General features: G+C 43.2%; 1 protein-coding gene across 1 annotated transcript; it reads right to left on the bottom strand.

Moving 5' to 3' along the window:
* Positions 1-1347: 1347 nt before the first annotated feature.
* Positions 1348-21353, bottom strand: pelo (pelota mRNA surveillance and ribosome rescue factor). The gene is made up of 11 exons (XM_089574681.1): positions 21185-21353; positions 19103-19195; positions 18851-19001; positions 18006-18096; positions 17021-17184; positions 14886-14946; positions 14782-14822; positions 14452-14572; positions 10232-10424; positions 4942-5048; positions 1348-1557 (listed from the first exon to the last, which is right to left on the bottom strand). Exons 1-11 carry the CDS (start codon positions 21223-21225, stop codon positions 1466-1468), a joined length of 1155 nt encoding a protein of 384 aa, XP_089430807.1. The 5' UTR covers positions 21226-21353; the 3' UTR covers positions 1348-1465.
* Between the last annotated feature and the right edge of the window lie 219 nt (positions 21354-21572).

Raw genomic sequence — 21572 nt, 5'->3', positions numbered from 1 at the left:
AGTGCCGTAATAGAGTCATGCTCACTTATACCCGTCAGATCGACCCATTGATCGCTGAGGAATTTTCTTCTTGGCATGTTCTTTGTCCTTGCTCTGCACATACTAAACCCACCTTGCATGCACTACCTCTTTGATCCAGCCTTTTCTCATATCACTGTCTTGGATGTCCACGGAAATCTGTAATTCCTTCTTTGGAGCTTCTGGCAATACTGTTGTTGTAGAGACAATACACATAGAAGGGACATCCTCTTGCCAAGCAGCAGCGCGGCAAGAATAGGTGCTTACTGCGGCTGCTCACCGCAGAGGGCGCCACGTGTACACTCAAAACATGTAGCCAGAATACGAGGTTCTAGAACAGTTGTCCTTAAGCGTTACATGAGGAGCCTGGGAGGACACAGCAGCAGCTGGTGTCTACATCTAGAGCATAGCGATTTGTCGTGCTAGGCACGGCCTGAGAATGAGTTTAAGGCCTGGTGATGGGGCGGTACAGCTAGCTCTCCTATAATGTAAAAGGAACAGGGGGTCTGGCGTGAGGACAGGTCCAGTATGCGTGTTTAGTGTAAGAATAATTACCACAGACCTGACAAAGAGGAATTTCAAGTCGTTTAATAACAAGATATGCAATTAAGTTGCCGGGAATGAAAGCTTTTGTGCTTGGCGAATGTACAGTCCATCCCGGCATGCGAGGCCAGCGGGAGAATGTGAGCTCTTTTTGGATGGTGGTGGATGGTGCGCATTGGCGAGCTAAAGCATGCAAAGCTACAGATAGCAAGCATAAAAGAGGTTAAAAATTTAACTGTGAGCATTGCTCTGTGGCAAATACAAGACATCCATTAGTTCCCATGTGGAGATTTCAGCTTTGTTCTCTGGCAAAAACTGCAAAAATGGAAAAAATTATATTTGCAGAAACATCAATCAATTTCAAATTAAATTTTCAACGTGCTTTTTCGGGTGGAAATCAGGTTTAGCAACCAAATTATTGAGAAGCCTGCTCAGGGTGCAAGAATCAGGTAAAATGGGCTTTAAACCCGAAGAAAAAAGGGCCCGATATATATACTGTGCTGAACCATCTCGCCGTCCAACGAAAAGCTATGCAATCTGGCAAAGGCGTGGCAAAAATATTGGCAGGCGTCAGACAACTCCACAGCAAATTCTCTCACGCATCTGAACCTCCCCTCTTCAAAGCAGCAAAAAGCAGCCAATGCTTTAGCCGAGCGTTTCTAAAGTCACGCTTGCATCGTGAAAAGTACAATGCACAATACCACCACTGAACTATGAGCAAAGATTTCTGATGGCTGCATGCTTCTTTCTCCTCCCATCAAGACAGAGCAGCCTTATTTCTTCACATATTCAGTAATAGTTTTATTGAAGTTCATGCCCTTTCTTGTATCATACACATCATATATACACCACGGAAATCAAGATACTTAAATTAGAAGATGCTATGCTAGGTAAAAGTCTCCTTTCAGGATTCTTCTTCAGAGCTCAGCTCTTCATCCTCAAGCTCAGGCATTGGATACCTCAGGATGGCTGCCACACCAGTCAGCTGGTCCAGTTCTAAAAGCCAGAAAATACAAACATCGTCACATCGGTCAATATACTAATATCAGTATGAGCATAAGGCACGCTCATTGCCAGCATTTTTTCGAGAAGTAGCAAGTCTAATATAAAGAGGTCTTATATGGAAAATAAACTGATACTTGAGGTGGTATAAAACTGAAGCTATAATCCTCGTAGTTATCTAGGACATAACAGGCATCTTTTATGTGATGCACAATTAATTATTTAGTTAAACTTAAAAAGTTTGGGGGCCTTTTTAACCACACTCTTAAAGAAGAAAATGCGATAGCATTTAGGTTGCCTGCTATGGTGTCTACAATGAGCGCCTAATAATGTTCTTGCGACTTCCATGCCAAAACTCTGGTTGGAACCGGTTCCATTGCCCTTATATGGTATACATGAGTCATCACCTTTCAGAAGCTCCATATTTCCCATTGGACTATCATCAGGGATCATAGCAATCTGATCCACTAATCTAGCTTAATTCATTTTCTGGGGTGGACCAACTTCCAAATTTTGGGGGTACTCAGATTTTCAAATTTAGCGGTGCCCTATGATTGGTCCACTGGCGGTTACGCGGTGCTGATGATGTCATGACCCTCTCAATCACTTTCAACGATCGTGGGGAGCCCTCATACCACCACTGGAGCAGTGGTGCTGCAGTTAAGCGATGCGACAGTGCCTCAGCAGGAGGCTGTTTTAAACACAGACACCAGTGGGGCTTGTGTGACCCAAGTTGCTCTTCCCAAGCCCCCAGTAACGCTTATGCGCAGTGCCACGGTGGGCAGGTATCTCACAACTCGATAGACCATGGTGGCCACATGCCATAGTGACCAACCAGGTTGCACGACATCACAAGGTCAGGCGACTTCTCTTGGCCAATCATTAATTTAACTCCTACCTACCATGGTGGGCACTCTTCTTGCAATCCAGCGGACAGGTTGCCACCTGACACAGCGGGCAGGGCATATCAAATTTCCCAGCGCTCTTTGATTGATCGGTTGGGGTCATGTGACTTTGATGATGTCATCGGACTGGCCAATCAGGGAATTTCATCAATGAAACCGTAAACTGCATGACTAAAACCTAAATGCTATCGTATCGCAATAATCACCAAACTATTAATCAGCAGGGGTTACATGGAAAGTGAATTGAAGAAGCTGTAAAGCTTCAAAAGAAGTGACAAATAACATTTCCATTACGAGCTCTCACCCATCAAGGAACAAGAGTCACTACTCTGACAAGCAGGAATGAGACCCTTACACAAACCGCTCAGATGCCACGCAATGCACGGTTCTATGCAGAGCCAACCACCGATACGTAAATTTTACAATGACCAACCCTCGTTCTTACATGTTTTACGGGGATGCCTAGGATCATGAAAGCTAACAGTCGAAATTAGGAACAGGGTCTAGTCAGAATCTTTTCATGACTAGGACCTGTGTGACTGAAACAGCCACAACTTTAGCAGACCAGCTAATTTTAGACACAAGAAACAATTACTGGAACTATACCAAGACCTTTTCTACAGAGAAAACACCATTAACATTTGGTACTTCATAACACCTTGCCTGTGTAATAAAGTTTCCTCATTCTTCATTATATATTTATTCGGAAAATGTTCTCTGTACAACCAAAAAAGCACACCAAATACTATATTATCTGTGGCAGAAGAGTGCTTAGGACACAATGCATGGATGAGCACTTCTCTATTTTCTGTGCCCAAATTTGCACAGCAACCACTATATTCCACTTGAGTGTAGCCAGAATCTACCACTTCTCCTGTGTTTTCAACCCCTTCAGAGTGTGAAAAATAAGATATGTCCAGAATGCGCATTGTTCCTAAGAGTTATGGCACTGCATTTTTTTTTCACAGTCTATAAACTTCTAGTATAAACTTTTAAAACACCTACAATAATTTAAAATTAAAGAATACTTTGAAATAATTATGTAGCACAAAATAAACAATACTCTTGGCTTCTCTGCACGACAGTGCGACCATGGTTCCATTCCAAATTCATGCTCTTTTCTTTTAAACCAATCATCCCCAGGTTTATATACATAATATGTCTTGCATATCCTGACATATGCACACATTGCAAATCCCAGACATCAAACAGCTCACTCCTGTGTGGCTTAAATCACTAACCTAACGGATGAGTTTAAATGGAGCTACAATAAAGCAAGTACTGTATTTTGCGGTGTACAAGACGTGGCTTCTTTTCAAAAATTTTGCTGGTGCGTCCATGAGTCTTATAGGTGAATTTTTCGGTTTTTTTTTTGCGAGTTCAGAAATTACTCACGTTCATGTTCAAGCTTTTTTACCGAAAACATATCACTACCAATCACACAGTTGTAACACGATTAATAATTCAATACGGGGACCGCCGTGCGCAACATTTTTAGGTGAACTTTATCATGAAACGACGGGTTTGACGACTTCCGGGATCATAAACACGCGGCCGTTTCAGAGGCCCCAAGTAAAAGTAATGTAAAATGCCAAAAGGTGGCAACAATCGTGCTTCTCGCCATTGTCAAGACAAGCGAAGACAAGCCGGCGTTTTTTTTTTTTTTTTTTTTTCAGTCAGCCTTTGCAACTTTGTTAGCTCTGTGTATGTAGTGCGAAGAGAATGTTTCAGCCGCGTTGCCTCCAGAAATGGACGAACTTTTTGACAGCGCATCCGAAGATGAAGACTTCAAAGGCTTTAAGTAAAAATAAAATGTTATTATGGACATAAGGAGAGTTCTTTCATTTTTTTTTCTTTTTTGCTAAAACGTGGACGGGTATGCGTGAGTGTTGCCTTTTTCGATCACTTAGCGTTGCTTAAGAACTTTTCACAGCTACGGTGCATTTTGCGGTGGTCGCACAAGCATATTTAATTAAGCCTCTCACTAGCCTAACTGGGTAAATTGGGGTGCCTCTTATATACCAACTTTTTCAGTGACAGCCTGCATGTATAGCGGGTGCTTCTCATAAAGGGTACATCTTATATGCCAGAAAATATGGTCTCTATATCTGCTGCCCTCAATGTCAGGTCATTTGTCCAAGAATGCAATATGCTTTCAGAGTGCAGAGTTTTGCTCCAAAGACTGCTCAACAAAGCTCGATTATAACCTGTACAAACGACAACCACCTAATGCTAACAGCAACAACAAATAAGAACAGCACAGGCGGCGGCATACTAAGCAGTGTTTTCATGATGTGATCAACTGCTTTAAACACCTGCAGCACGCCTTTTTTAAAATACGGCGCTTTTCACATGAACAACAAAAATGTGAATAGGAAATGCCAGGGTATATGCACTGCTAAACATTTTCGGTAATTTAAAAACGAATGCAGTGAAGCCTTGAAGCCAGGCAAAAGCAGGTGAGGTCACTTACGTTCCCCAGAGATATGTAGGCTGGAGAAAATCTTTACGTCACCTCCGTTTTCTCGCACAGAGTCAACAAGTGCCACGTAACGTTTCCTCTTACTCACGTCCTGACACCTACAGGGGAACAAAAACCACTCATTCTCAATTACACCATACCACAGCCATGAACAAAGCTCAATGCAAGCATGAAAGCCAAGGAAAAAAAAAGACAGACAGGACATGTGCAAGCAGAAGGCTTTTGTCTTCTATCAAATGAAATCTGGGGCAGTGTGCTGAGAGCAATATCACTTACACTGGCAGTCACGGAAAACAGCAACAAACAGCAACAGGAATGAAGTGAAGCTGTGGCCACTGTTACTTCAACAAAGATGCTGGACATTCAATTTTGATGAAGAGATAGTTTCATTTACAACTAGTACATGTCTTAAAGGGGCTGCGAAACACTGCTTGGGGGGATACCGGCTATACTTCAGGTGGGTTCTTTATGTCACACAGATGCTGACTTAAAAAGAATTACAGGAATCGATGCACAGGAACGGGAGTTATTCAGTGGAGAAATTTCAAAATACAAGCAAACAAAACGCTGCCCTCAACTCGATTTTGGCGGGGCTTCCCACTCCTATTTCGCTCTCCCAATGACGGCACCTGGCGCAACCAATCAAAACAGCCAGCCAGAGCACGTCGCGGAAGTTTGTACTCCATGGTTGCCTGCTCCCTGTAACTCGTTTTTGCTGAGACGGGCAGCGTCGCTTCCATGCCAGAGCGCCCCTGGTGGTGTATTTTTATTTTACTTGCTTTGCAGGGCTTTTATCTAAGACAAACAAGTTGTTTTTGTTGATTTAATATAAAACGCAGACAGGTGCAAAATGTGTCTATTTATGGAAATAGACAAGCTCACGCCAGGTGATGTCATATCTGCTGCTAAAAACCCGCCACTGTGTGGCGACACCATCAGAGCCATGAAGTTGTTTTTGGGAGGACATTAAAATATTAAAAAACGGAATGTACGCGGTATTACCGACGCTAATAGCACCATTACAACTCACTGTATGCAATCAACAGGCAACACAGTTAACTAAGATTGTGTTTCTGGGCCCCTTTAAACTGTGGAGAGTGATAGTTTCATTTACAACTAGTACATGTCTTAAACTGTGGAGAGTGATGCACCTTGACCCAAAGCTTAACAACCATAGTCGGCTAGTATAACCGCGTGACAGCAAAAAGGGAGAGCTCCCGGGAGGTGCAGAGCTTAGGCAAATATCCCCTCTCAGGAATTAAATTGGAAAAGTAGCCAACACTGTTGTGATGTCATCTTTCTCAGATGTTACCAACGGCATCAGGGTCACTGCTTCTGACCTTGTGTTCCCTGCCCGGCACTTTTAAGAAGCAAAGCAGAAGTTAAGAGGCATCGAGGGAATGCCACCTTGTCAGCGTGGGAAGGTGGGGCGAGCGACTATGAAATCATCAGCGTATGGAACGTTGTATGGCTGACTCCTTACGTGTACACACGTGCACCGCTCCTCGAGCACAGGAATGTTAAAAAGAAAGAAATAAGCAAGAACAGTGGCAAGTCAAACCATCACCACGGCTATATGCCATTGTGTTAACACACAGATTTTAATTACTTAATGAACGACCGGGTGCATCAGGATATGAAAATGTGTTGCTACCCTATATAAGCAACAGTAAGGGACTTTCCCCCCTCTGTTTCAAACTGCATTTGAGCTTAAATAAACAAAACCATTTATGTTATTCACTTGCATAAGAGCCCCCTGACATGTAGCACCATAAGAGGCACAGTCAGTGCAATTAAAAATGGGGGACACCATCAACCAGCTTTCCTCATGAGCAACCATGATTCAGCTCAACAGAAGGTCAAAAAACCCTCACAAGTTAATAACCTTCCACATCCGTGTGCTTTGCATCATTTATTTATTCTCTGTTAGCTTGTTTTCACCTTTTCTTAGAATCTACATTTTGTACAGGAAGGAACAGAGCATGCAGGAAAAGTAGATGGTCCCTGAGACATTTTCAGGCAACGTTTTTGCAGTTTACAGTGGTTCAATGGCATTTTTTTGTTTTATTCTGCAATAATTTTCTAGATGACAGAGTAATTGCTAAACTATTAACATCTGAAGCAAATGAGCCCGCTTCCATGTCTGCCATAGCGCTTTCCTTAATTGATCACACCTAACCCACTGAAACAGCCTTTGGCAAATCCTAAGGAAGATGCACGCCTGCGGTCTCCGCCATACATCACAGCAACATTCCATCTTCATTTAGCTTTGTTCGTTTCTGATGTATAATGGCTCTCCGCTTCCAGCTAGGAGAGTTGCAGATGCTGTGTGCCCACATTTTCGTCTTTTTCAAATTATACTGCAACTAAGGCGGCATGCTCAGGCCTCACTGCCACTGCACCACTTCAGAGTAGTGTAGCTGAAGAGTACGCAGTTATTCATTTGAATCCGTGGGCTACAGCAAAAAAATATTTCAAACTATGATCAGGAGAATGACCGCTATATATACACTGCAGTTCATTTATTCAACATGTTCTTTCTTGTTTAGGAGCCATTTAGTATTTTTTGCGAAGCCCTGCTCTGTATCCCTCATGTACCAGTCATCCAGAAGTCAAAGGAGCGGCCACCTTGGCCAATGTAGTACATACCTGCATTGCATGTTAGCGATAGAAAACCATTTGTCTTCCAGCCCAGTGCATTCTTTATAACATTATGTGAACCAATAACTTAAATTATCTCTTTAACTACTGAACAGTCATTTCCTCATTATTACTCCTCTGTTTTCTTGCAGATGGCACAGCCCAATCATAGTAATTAGAGACAACAGATAGGGAGAGACTGCTAGGTACTACCAAACTCGTCAGGTAGTGGAGGGCTCCGGAAATTTCGACCACCTGGGGTTCTTTAACATGCACTGACATCGCACAGTACACGGGCCTCTAGAATTTCTCCCCCATCAAAATTCGACTGCCGCAGCCGGGACTGAACCTACGTCTATCGGCTCAGCAGCCGAGCACCATAACCACTGAGCCACTGCGGCAGCTGAATGGTAACCACAGCTCTTATGTTACAGATGGTAACATAAGAGCTGTGGTTACTTATAATCAAACATGTCACATTCACATCCGCTCACATTCACCAAGCTCACTCAAGCTCCTGTACGTGGAGCGTAACGTGCCCACTTGAATGTCAGAGAGAGTGAGTGAAACCCATGTGACTGTAAGTAGCATGTAAAAGTGAGTACTGACTGTTCTCCTCAGGTTAATTCTTTCCTTACCGTGGGGGGAAAATGACCATTTTTTGTATGTTTCAGTACCTTTTTTCCTGTAAAAACTAGTGCATGTAAAATTGAATGCAATACACGAAAACAAAGCTAAACAAATGTGTTTTTTATGCATATAAAATTAAGTAACAAATTGTGTGTTGCTACAGGAAATTTTAATTGTCAAAAACAAGATTTTAGGTAAATTGATAAAAACTTGTAAAGACACACTTGTATCTAAAAAGGAAAAAATAGTAAGAATGTTCTCAAATATACAAAATGTTTGGTATTCTACTGTCCATTAGCTGTGAAAAAATCAAACTGCTACCTTGAATAGTATTCTTGCTACAAAATAATAACTGGAAACCCTACAGATGGGCACTAGAGCAAGGCCACCTCTGTTCCAAGATGGTTTCCGTCATCGCCGATGTCAGAACTGAATCCTGACGAAAAGGCAGTACTATCTTCAGACTCGCTGCTGCATTAATGTAGGCAAAGCAAAGTCCTGTGATATGCAGCGTTTTAGAGCATGTGCATATGCGGAGGCTGCCAAGTGACTCTGACACTACCATATCTTTAGAGCGCATTAAAAAAATGCCACCTTGCGAGAAAAAAAGAACTAGTACATTAAAAATGACATTTCATTTGTCTAATTACAAGCCTGTAAGCAGTGCAGAAGGCTCCAAAGTCAAGCGGTGAAGTCGTCATTAGTGGGCAATGAGCATGGTACTGCCGCAGCACGTAAAAAAAATGTCACCTCGCGGGAAAAAAGAAAACTACATCGGAAACGAAACTTCCCTTTGACTACAAGATAAACGCGTAGCATTGTCGTAAGGAATGCAGAAGGCTCCAAAATTGGAGCGCGAAATCATTGTCAGCATGCTAACGATGCCCAATGGGTGCGGTGAGGAAAGAGTTAACCACTGTGGCTAAGAAGGAGTTTTGAATGACGGCAACGTCACCTTACGTCAGGGAGTGGTTCAGGAATGGTTCATATGTGGTGAGCACATGATAGCAACACCAAACTTTGCAGTTTACATAAGCAGAACATCAATTCTGACACCTCTCACCAAATATCATGAACAACAAGGTACAATAACAGCTCTTAGCAAATTTTTAGATTTCAGAGACTTCCTCTGAAGCCCTGTAACAAACCTTGCTTTACACTTTGCCTATACCATGCTCATTCAGGTTGCTCATATTTTTAGCTGATGTGATTATAACACAATATATGCATTAACTGACAAGTGATAATGATGAAACCAAATAAAATGGCTTCAGCGACAAATTGGGTGACAAAAAGAAGACTAGTACAGTCTAGCCCGGTTATAACGAAGTCGGCGGGAATCGGAAATCACTTCGCTATATCCGCTATTTCGTAATATGCGGACTACGAAAAAAAAATGCAAACATCGGCATACCGGCATACCTGGGAGAAATAGAGAACCGCGATTGGCCAAGACGGCCGCTCTCTGCGACGTCATCGAAAAAAAAAAATCGTCTCTGTTCTTTTTTACGTTTTTCCCCTGCGCGGCGTGCTCTACTGCTCTACGCCGTGACGCGTTCAAGGACGGCGCAACACGAGACCGGCGTGTCATGCGATGCAGTGAAGTAACCTTTCGCTCCGCAGGAGAGCAGACGACGCCACGAAAGGACGCCGTCAGCCGAATTTTGCTCTTATTTTCGCGGAAAAAATCGCCTCAAGGACGCAAAAATGTGTTGATTGGCAGATTATATTTCGGTTGGTATTAAATCTCTTCGTTATATCCGCTGACGCGTTCTTATTTACTTCGTTAAAACCGGACTCAGAATGTATTGAAAATGCAAAAATGGGAATGGGAAATTGAAATCCCTTCGTTATAACCGCTATTTCGCTATAAGTGGCTTCGTTATAAACGGGCTAGACTGTACAAGACACTTCTGCCCCCAAAGGAACAGAACCCCACAATAAACCCGCAATGACCAGCACCCCGAGAAACCGTGTGCGTTGTGCAAATGTGCCATCACTGCGCACTCACCGAAACAGGTTGTCCGAAATCAACAGAGTCTCAATGGCCTGGCCCTCATTGGCATGCTCCACGTGCCTGGTGCCGTAGAAAGCTCGACTGGGCTCTGTCTGCAGAATCTGGTAGAACTGCTCCAAAGCCTTCACTTCCCCAGCTGCCTTGGTGTCACTCAGCTTGGACTGCACCGAGGGGTCCTGCAGGATCTCTGCACAGACACATCGACAATCAGCATGCCACTACAGTATCTTGAAACAGCTCACCCACATCACTCCGTCAATAAACGTAAAGGGACACTGAGAAAAAAAAAGTGAAGTTGGCCTATATCAAGTGACTGCTGCATTCTAATGACACAAGGGTAACTTCCACTGAAAAATTGACCTTTTAGTATGTATGCTAGAAAATGCCAAAGGATGAAATACACGTTTCACTGCCGCCAACCCTATTCACATGCAAAATGCAATGATGTCAAGACTGAATTTTGAATGAAGATCTTCGAAGCCAGCCTACACTAGCCTCTACTTTCAAATGGTAATAAGGGAGTCCTCCTCAGTCTTGATGTCATTAGTTTGAATCGAGCAGTACAAAAAAATAATGTTCCAGATATAAATGCAATTTTCTCTGCTATAACTGTGTCTGAATGCCAAACATCAACACAGCCACAAAGAGGAAAGCAACAACTGATTTTAGATAAGAATGAAAATTCCTGCATCCTTTAACGGTTTATGTCGGGTTTAACGTCCCAGTCACACATTGGGCCATGAGGGATGCCGAAATAGAGAGGTTTTTATCAATTTCCAGAATGAACAACCCCATAAAGGCCTGTTTTCTTAAGCATTCGAACACATTAAAGGGCAGCTGCAGCACTTTTCTGAGAATTTCGGGATATTCAAGGATTCAAATCTATATAGGCTGTAGGTAAAACATGGCAAGTGTTTTTGCAGTAGCATTTAAAATAGTAACGTTATCGACGATTGAATTTTGCGCTTCTCCTCAATGCACCGGAGGAGTGCAGGAAAATTCAGCGTGACGTCACGGAAGGTATGATTTCAAATTACCGCTGTCGTGCGCCACACCCTGAACTGACACTTTAGACGCTGCTAAACAACTCTCGGCAGGGTTTGCCTTCGGTGACGTTGGTTTTTTTCATTCAAAGCAGGCGTTTCTGCGTTGGAAATGTACCCATACCTTCGATGACGTCATCATGCGCCCCCCACTTGGCGCTGTGCGCTGCAGAGAAGCTTGAAGGGCGTCCGGATTTTAATCGGCAATTACTAACGAGACCCGCTTGTTATCGAAAGAGTGCAAGGCCTCGATGTTTTAAAGGCACCAAAAAGCTTCCTGTGAAGTACGTCGCCAACTCAAAGGCTTGGATGTCACGTGCCATTTTCGCTACATGGCTCAAGGAATTTGACAGCGACATGTGTCGCCAGAAAAGGAAAGTGTGCCTGTTACTAGATAATTGCACGGCCCACTACGAGGCAGAGGTCGAGCTGACTAGCGTGGAGCTTCGCTACTTCCCCCCAAATGCAATGTCCGTGGTTCAGCCCTTGGATCAAGGAATAATTAGTAGCGTGAAGTGCGCATACAAGCGTCGAGTCGTTGACAGAGTTCTCCTCAACCTGGGGCTGAAGCACAAGACGAAAATAGATATTTTTATGGCGGTTGAGATGGTGGCGGCGGCTTGGAATGCATTGAGGCCGTCGATAATTGCCAACTGCTTCAGGACTGCCGGTTTCAGTACATTAGGCCCTGAAACTGCCCGACGCTGGTTCTGACTGCGCGAGCGCTGTGCAAGAGAATGAAGATGCCTGGGAACACCTTTGCTCAGTGGATGAAGTGCCCATTGGCATAAGTTTCTCCGGCTATGTGAACGCTGACGCAAATGCAGTCACAATGGAAGTTTTGACTGATGCCGATATGTTGCAGCTTTTAGGAAGCGTGGAGGCAGTGACGGCTGAAGACGCTGACGACGACTCTGCAGGTGCCGAAGCTCCCGTGCCGACACCGGGTCAGGTGATGGATGCTCTTGATCTACTGTGGCATTTTGCCGGAGCATACGAGGGGACGGAAGACGCGCTGGACGCACTTCAGACCTACAAGAAATCGGTGCGGCAGTTGCTCACAAAGTGCACGCAGGCAAATATCACCGACTTCTTTGCTGGAGAATAAATTTGTAGTCACATTAGGCCTTTCTTGTTGAGTAACAATTTTTGTTGTTTCTTTTCATACGCGCTAGCGGCGCCGGTCGTTTCCGCGGTCCGCAGTTTCATTTTGGGAGCATTTACGCTTCGAAAATATGATGCTGTGGTAGCTTTCTGGATGCCACTATACCACATAATTGAATGTACCGAATTATGTGCCCAAGAAATGCCTCATTCAATTTAACAAAGTTCTCGATTTAACGAAATAATTCACTGCTCCCCTCAACTTCGTTAAATTGAGTTCTAACTTACTTCTATTGTCAACAACGATAATGATGAGGACGAATTCAGAAATCTTCCATTCTGTGTCTGACTGTTTAACAATGTGAACAGAAAAAAATTAAAATGACAAAACATCACTCCGACCCAATGTAATCATACTTGTGCAATGATAGTGTCACCGATGTAGGGTGGGCGAAGTGATGTGCTGGTGCTGGGCACCGCTTCCCCCTCGCTGTTAGACTCTTCGCTGCCTTCCTCATCTTCATTGATTTCCCTTTTGTAAACATATTTTTCCATAACAGTATGCTTTATAACTACACCTCCTTTATCTTGAATTAAGTATAACACTCAGCGTATACCACCACTACTAACACGAAAAACTAGTTCTGCTCCCTAAACAGTGCACTTGAATGGATACTCCAGTTTGATACAGAAATGCACTCACCACAAATAGTCTAGGCTATAAGTACACCACATAACATAAAGCGTGCCAGAATTTGCATTTCGTGAGTGAGAGTAAGCTGCTATAGAATAATGTTTCTTTCCAGATGCTGTTCCACAACAAACTAGCAAGCATTTGCATCGAAGTGATTTTAGATTCCAGAGTAAACAGGTCAGGAGCATTGAAAACTAGTGTCAACTGCTTGCTCCAGGATGCAATATGCACAGCACTATTTGACAAACAAGGTTCTTGTGCCACCAAGCAGCCAATCAACAAACAGCACAATGAACCACTGGAACCAATGCTGGAAGCTTAATAGTGCATGCCAACAACACTTCATTGTATAAATTCTGTTTTGACTACCTACTATACCATGCTGTGATTGCATACAAAAAAAAAAGGAAAGGACCACAGGCATCATTTTTCTTTCTAGCTTTCAAAAGCACCACATAACATGTAAAAATGACTACAGGAATGACCTCGAGCTACACCACCAAAACTACAAGCAGGGATGCACAGTATTGAAGTAGGTGCCAGCTTTATGAAAAAGACAGCAAGTGAAATGTTGCAGTAAAAAAACCATCCAAGATTACTGCCATAATGTGCAAACAATAAGAAGGTCTGTCCTCAAGCTCCTTGGAGTGCCCCTAGGTGAATGTCGAAAACAAGCAGTGCACGGAATGTTGACAATGTCACACAAAAGAAAGCAGAGTTGCCTTGTCTCTTCTTTGGTTCCAAAAAGAGCACACTTATGACTAACTTGACTTCTTGTGTGCACACTAAATGTATTTTGTGTCATAATCTGCTCTGTGATGTCACTTTTAGAGGACTCCCTGTTTACTGCGCACTCTGCAGCAACAAGAAAGTGTGGGAATTATCAAATATGCATTCTGGTGTTTTGAGACTGTGTCCACAGTGTTGTGTTAACATGTACTTCCACCAAGCGGATTTGAGTAAAACTCTTCCTGGAATGAGTGGTTATTTTGTAATGCTAGTGAATTGATCAACCTGGGCAAATATTAGTGCCAGGTATGAAGGGCCACAAACGGGTTATTGTTGCCTGCTTAAACACTATGTACAGCCTTTGTCAAAAGTTTAGAGCCCAGGGGGTTTGCTTCTAAGCACTATTGTGGCGCTCCTGTAGTACTAATGGAAGTACTACGCATCGGAGGTAGCAGGACCAAAAATCGTCTTACCTTCAGGAGATATGGGACGCTGAGGACGCATTACGAGCAAAGCAGTGTGGCCCAGAAGCAAACCCCCTGGGCTCTAAACTTTTGACAAAGGCTGTACACTGCTTTGAACCTGTCAGCTCAAACAGAAAAATAGCAAGAGAGAAATCGGGACAACTGAATGCCTGCGTGTACCTTTCAGTGAGTGCTTGAAACCTGAGGAAGCATGGGTAAGCACAAACTTTCCCTTGTTCTCCAGCAGCACTTTCAGGTCAAGCTTGGTGGCAGCCTGGAACATGTACTCGTAGAGCTGGTCCTGAACAAGCAAAAAAAATATATATATATCCTTGTCAACTGGCAAGAAGTATGTACGAGGCACATGCCAGTCATGAGAAAAGAAGAACATGAAAAGCACGAACCACGGAGGCTGTTCTAATTTACTTAGAACAAATTTTATTTGGAACAAACTTTGCATTGTAAACACATGACAATAAATATATGCTAATAAATGGAACTGTCACTTACTTTGACAAAGCCGGGGCTAGCAACCAAGACACACTTCACCACTGAAAAGAGAAATGCAGCGTGAAAAAAAGTACATAGACCAAGATAAACTTCCAACTACTCACCATCAAAGTTGACATGTCGTAAAATTGCTTGCATCACTGCCTCATAAAACCTCTGCAGGCCCTAAAATGAGATAAAAAAACGAAAAACAATTAGTAGTGCCAAGAACTATACAAGCTGTTTTGACCAGCCAAGGCGTCCTCTTACTTCGGATGGTGCAAAGAATTTTACTGATAAACATTACAAAGCCTCAGAGCTTACAAATTACACTGATTCAAAGGAGGTACCGTCTTTGTCAAAAGTAACCAGGCAGCATGGTTTGCTTCTAGCTTGTATAGTGGAGCGAGCCCTTGTGACTTTAGGTCCTAAAGATCAAAAGGTATTGGAAGGTAAGAAGACCCCCAGTCCTTACCTTTAACGACCATTTCAGCTTCAGGGAAGCTGGAAGGGCTCCACTGTACGCGCTAGAAGCAAACAATGCAGCCTGGATACTTTTGACAAAGACTGTACACTAGGGGTGTGCGAATATCAAATTTTTCGAATACGAATACTTGGTTCCGAATATCGAATCGAATATCGAATAATCAAGGACAGATGCATTTAACCACTACAAAACATTATTTGAGCACCCAGGAACATCACAGTTCTACTATCAGTGATGAAATGAACACAGAAGATGTGTGTGGCTGCACAAAAAGTATCAAAGTCTCGAACATTACTCATAGAAGAGTGGAAATATCAGAGAAGATGGCTAGTACACAGCATAAGTACAAAAGCGCGTTGCTGGGATGAACATAAAAGGTTTTCGTGAAGGAAAACCGGCTGCTCCACACGGTCAGGCAGAAATAGCTAGTTCCCTTCTAGCTGAAGCGACTTCTCCAGCCACAAAAATGCCCTCTCACTTGGCACTGAACTGGCACGTATTGCGAGGTATTTCGTGCAGAGCTCTGACTATACCAGCTTCGCAGGCATAGCCACAAAGAAGCTCACCAGCGTAGTCAGCTACTGCATGGCCCAACGTTACGCATTGCTCTGAGCGCCGCTATATTGTTGTCTCTTTTGATAGGACTTGCGGACCGAAATGAACGCCGGTGCTCGCAATAGAATATTCGGCTGGGTACGAATATTCGCGTCGGATCGAATGTTCGAAACAACACGAATACTTACATTTCGAATCGAATGCGAATACTAAAAATTTACTACTCGAATTATATTCGAAAATTTCGAATATTCGCACAACCCTACTGTACACACAAAGGCATCTAGAATAAAAAAATGCCGCACCTTAGAAAGCAGCTTGAAACAAGAAGGTAGAAACAAGAAACTATATCTGAAACAACCCTTGTGCTTTAGAGTGAAAAGTGGTGGTGGTGAAAGCTGCAGATGGCCTATGAAGGATACTGCAGTGGAGGGCTCTGGATTAGTAATTTCACCGAAGAAAGGCTTTGTTTCAAACGTGAGTCGATATTGAACACCACATAGGCATTTTTGTATTTCACCTGTATCAAGATGCTGGCGCTGTGGACAGGATTCTATACTCTGACCTAGGGCCCAGACTCGAAAAGACAAATCGAGACTGCGCAAAAGGGAAGCATCAAATTGATTGGGCTCTCAGTGATGGTGTTTGGTAGTTCGAATGCTAATCAGTGCCCTGCAGCTTAGTGCTTAGAGGCACTGGTTTCAGGCCTGGCAATGTTAAGGCTTGAAATAGTTGCCAAATTGGTTACTGGCAAGCCGAGAAAATGGCAGAACAGGAGGCTACCCAAAGAGAACAGCATGCATAGCTGGCCTGAAGCAGACTCCCTTCTATTTCTATGAAAAAAACTTCACTAAGAGCGGTACGCAGAAGAATTGAGAGAAGGAGGTTGAAAATCCTCGGTGAAATTCACAAGTACTACATGAAAACTGATTCCAGTAGTATCCTATCCACCAATTACATTCTCAACAGCAGTCACATGATTGCTTAAGCTCTGCTGCTAGAACCAAGGTTCAAGTTACAAGCTAAGACTGTTTGCCCTATATATTTGTCTCAGTGCAAAGAGCAGCACTTTGAAGCATGCCATGTTTAGCAACCCTTATTGCATGTTATCAGTTAAAAATTTCTGCACAACCTTCTATTCTGAATGACTTTTTTCATCCTCCACAATGGCAAACAGGAACACCAAAGCAACAGCTGCACAAACAGCACTGTCCTTACCTTGTCATGCTGTGAACAGCTGCCCTTGCGTTTACGAGGAATGCTGACGTCAATTTTGGCCCGTACCAGTGTCATGGAAGAAGTGACGAGGCAGACGTGAGCAAGACCCTCTTGCATAACCACTGCTGCCAGGTCAGCATGCTGGGTTACGTCACACGCCATGTCTGAGGACCGATGAAATCAGTATCAGCCAAAGAAGAAAAAGTTCTGAAGCCACAAGCCCGTCACCACTCAAAAAATGTGAAAAAAAAGTACTTCACAGACTTGTGCTTAGCATTCAAGCTGTGCAGAAATAGAAGCCAGCAGTTTATCAAGCAGGCATGTTAAATATGTTCCAGCTCCTTAGGGAGAAAAAGTGCCTTTAAAGCAGACACTTATGTCCTTGGGCTAGGAATTAAGAGCCCTCAATCTCAGAAATTAGGATCAAGGTAGGCATGAAGGCCAGAGCAAAGATAAAAAATATGTCAGCAGGAAATATCTGCATTTTCCAGTGGCTTAATGTTGCAAGAGTTCATGAAATTATTCATAAAGTTGCTAGTCCCATAAGCACAAGACTAAAATGAATTCTTTTCAAGACAGCCGAAGACTATGATGGTGATCCCAGTAAGATGGCTTTCAAATTGGTACACAATGCTTGTCATTCAATGTGAGCCATATGCTACACACATTGAGTGTTTAACCCATGAATCTCTCTAAAAGTATAAATTTGTTCCATGTAGATAGTGGTCTGCTCATGCAACATACAGCATGAACTCTTGCACATCTGTACTACCTGTAAAGGAACACAATAACCTCATGCAACTGATATTCAGTATGTTGAGGCAGTCATAATAAAAACGAAGAGGCCCAAGAAAGGGCAAAGAATGTAGTAGGTTTAAAAAAATGAACACTAATTTGACCCATTAATGCTCTCAAGTGTGTCAGCTGAGAAACTCTGTTCCACATCCAAAGGCATCTGTGAAGTCTGCAGCATGCACCAACTCACCAAGCCTCTCCAGATGCACACTGTCCCAGTGCTGTTTCGCCAGAGTGAACTTTCTGTTCATCTCCAAGTCCAACGTATGGTAAGCACCCATCTGAAAGAACAGTTAAGCAGTGGTTATAAATACAAGTTATGGGAACATATCTTTCACCAGCAACTTCCACCACTTGTGGACGACATGCGGAACGCTAAATGAGCAGTGGACATGGAATAAAAATTCTAACAGTTTGACAACTTGGGTAACTAAAGTTTGAATGACAGGATGCAGGAAGTGGCATTCTGTAAGCCAAGAATTGCATTCCAGACCATTCATTATGGCCCGAGATGGAGTCCTTTAAATACTTCATACAGCCGATTCTACCAGGCGTATCCTAGGATGTTACCTAGTGGCTATCCACTATGAACGCGGGGTGACTGCTATATTCCACTGGCATAATGTCCAAGCTGGATAGCATGCACAATTCCAAGGCAGAACTCATACCAGAACAAAGAAGTCTAATCTCTGCTCTCTTGTGCTAATGGAACATTTAATGACAAGAAACAACGGCATAATCAGCCAGCCTAAACAGAACAGGTGTAGATAGCCTATCTAGTAGACATGACGACTGCAAAGGGCAATATTTGAGCGGTTTCAAAATAATGAAATATAATGTGCATGATTTCTAATATTACATAAGCTCAAGTTTCAGCTTATGCTAGGCATATGTTCTGGCTTCATCTTCAGGTATATTCCAGCTACGACAAATTAGATTGCAAGCGCTTTCATTACAAGAGCTAAGTGAACATTTGTTAAGCTACTCGAGATATAGAACACAGAAGTTCACCCATATAAAAAAAAAAGAATGTACCTTGACGTACTGGTTCTCAGCGATGTTACGACCCTTAACACGCAGCATACATGCTTGAGTGTCAAAATCAATGCTTTCTATGCAGATGACAAGTGTAGTTCGAACACGGTTGCTTCCAGTACTTCCGGTTGCTGATTCAGTGGTGACTTTTCTGTAATGGTGAAAGGGAACAAACGGTGAATACATTTATAGAGCATAGAGACATGTCTTGCGAGTTTAACTGCCCAAAATCCAGCGGCAGGAGTTACAGACCTGATTGTGGATGCCTTCAGGCTGTCACCCTGGGACATCAAGTTGTAAGCGTGCCACATGTCCTCGGCCTCTTCCGGAATGAGTGTGACATTCCTAAAACAATAATCATTAATTATTTTCACAAAAGTAATGAAAACAAAGGTTGTCTTATTAGGCTTTAGTCACCCACTGAAGTTTAACATACTCTGTAATATAATGAACATGGCTGCAAGGTTTCTAATACACATTTCCCAAATAATGCGTGGAAGCAAATGAAAAGTATTTTACCAGAAGTGCTTCTTTGTCCTGAGAGAACCTGCTCTCTCAGGCAGTCCTAGTATTAGTACTGCTCATGCACCATGTTGACAGTCTCTTCAATTTCAGATTTAGTGCCAGCACTTTACCAGAAGTGCTTCTTTGTCATTACAAACATCATGAAAAAATTAATGTTAAATTGTGCGGCTTAATGGCCCACACCGACACATGAGCTATAAGGGACACCATAACACAGGACTCCAGATTAATTAAGCCACCTGGGGTTCTACTCACGGGCACATTTTGCATTTCACCTCCATCAAAACACAGCTGCTATAGCGGGGCTGGACTGGGGCCATTCAGCTGTGTAGCTGAATGCTCTAACTACTGATCCACGCACACAACACGGACTATTGCTTTCATCATGAACCACTGCTCTCAGCAGTGTGATAACAGAAATGCAAAACTTTTCTATAGATGATGCACAACTTTCCCCATGTTAAGTCGTGATACAGCGCACACAACATTTGGCAACAGCTAAAAGTTTGCCTGAACCTTCTTTGTGAACTCACTACTAAGAACTATAGCCTGGCCATGTATATAGCTTCCGCTTATCTCGTTCAAACTCCTAACCCCAGCTAGGCTATACCTATACAAACTTGTACTCCAGTCCTACTGCCCTAACTGCCCTTTCTTCTACGTCGACATGAAACGATCTCTCTTCTCTTGCCCCGTCGTTCTCACCTCCCCTCGCCCCATCCAACCACCTGGCTGGCAGACCCCAACAAAGACCATAAGTAAGCTGTTGTCTGGCTTGCCATCAATATGCTGGGCGTCCAAATTAAGACTACTAGTAGAAGTGTTTTCCTCCTCGTCAAGTATGTTTACATGAGGAGGAGGTAAGGTGAGCACCCAGTTTCCTGGCGCAAGAAAGTGGCACACATTATGCCACTGCTAGAGGCAGGCGGTGGTCAGCGTCAAGTTTGTGGAAGGTAGTGTACAATGCAAGAACTGCTTGCACCTAATAACCCATGCATATGTTCCGCATGTTGCTAGATGAGGGATGCCAAGGGCAAGGGAAAAAAAGACCCTAATTAGAAACAAGACATTTAAGTAAAGCCGGCAGGGAATAGAATATTAGTGAACACACTAGTTTTCGGAGACTCAAAGCAAGATTTCAATTCAAAGGTGAGCCAATATCAATGCTGTGTACAAAGCCACCCAAGGCACTCGCTGCTTTGCCGTGCAGCGCTAACGCCCGAACACGATTCCTTTAGACATGACGGCAAGCCATAGTTACCTGCACACGTTAAGAAGCAACACACTGTCTGCCATGACCGTTCTCGTTATCTAAAGAGAAGTCCCTTGCTCAATTTTCTCTCTCACAGCACCGCTTCATTAGTCCTGTGGCAAGTCGAGGTATGCTAACGGCTACAAGCCATGCCAGAAAAAAGTTTCAACTGCTTGTCAAACTCCACGTGCCTGTTCGACCGTATTAAAGGGCAATTTTCGCACAGACGTGCGTGAACACACTTTTTACGCTCACACTATACACTTACAGTAAAATATGCGAAAAACCTGGAGACTGCGCGCGTGATCCTAAGGGCATGTTCACTTCAATTTTCGAATCGGCTCGAATGGAACACATCGACATACTCTATTTCGCTGTACATTCAGTGGCGATTTTTCTCGCATGTTGGTTATGACTACTACCAGATGGAATGAACCAGATGGCATCTGGCTAGATTTTACTACTAAACATTGTAAGCGCACTGCCGTAACTCAAACTCCTAGTGCCACGATTTCGGAGAAGCTGCCAAACCGATGGCCTTTTATGGAATCGCTTACCCACTGCCATCCTTCTCAATGTACTTGTGGACAAGCTTCATCCTTGCTGCTCTCAGGCCTTCGTCACTCTATAAATAAATGGTTGAATCTGATGAATGGGAAATAGATAAAATCAGAACCGAACTTGACGAGCTTCCGGAGATCACCGACATCCATGATTATGCTCCACGTAGCCGCCTCGTGGCAAACGCCATAATGTTCAGTTAGTGTTATTTAGGTGCCACCTACTAGCAGCTGAGGGTGGGAAATAACACAATAATATTGGTATACTGTGCACATTTCTACATTCAATAAAAATATATACACAATTTTAAAATGAGAGTTCAAGAAAAAACAAAAGAGAGAGAGCAATAAAAGGCGGGAAATTTGAATACTAAGCAGAGTTGGT

This window comes from Amblyomma mixtum, chromosome 2 (assembly GCF_055824585.1).
Source record: "Amblyomma mixtum isolate Tamu chromosome 2, ASM5582458v1, whole genome shotgun sequence".
Lineage (NCBI taxonomy): Eukaryota > Metazoa > Arthropoda > Arachnida > Ixodida > Ixodidae > Amblyomma > Amblyomma mixtum.
This window is presented reverse-complemented; position numbering and strand designations above follow the sequence as displayed.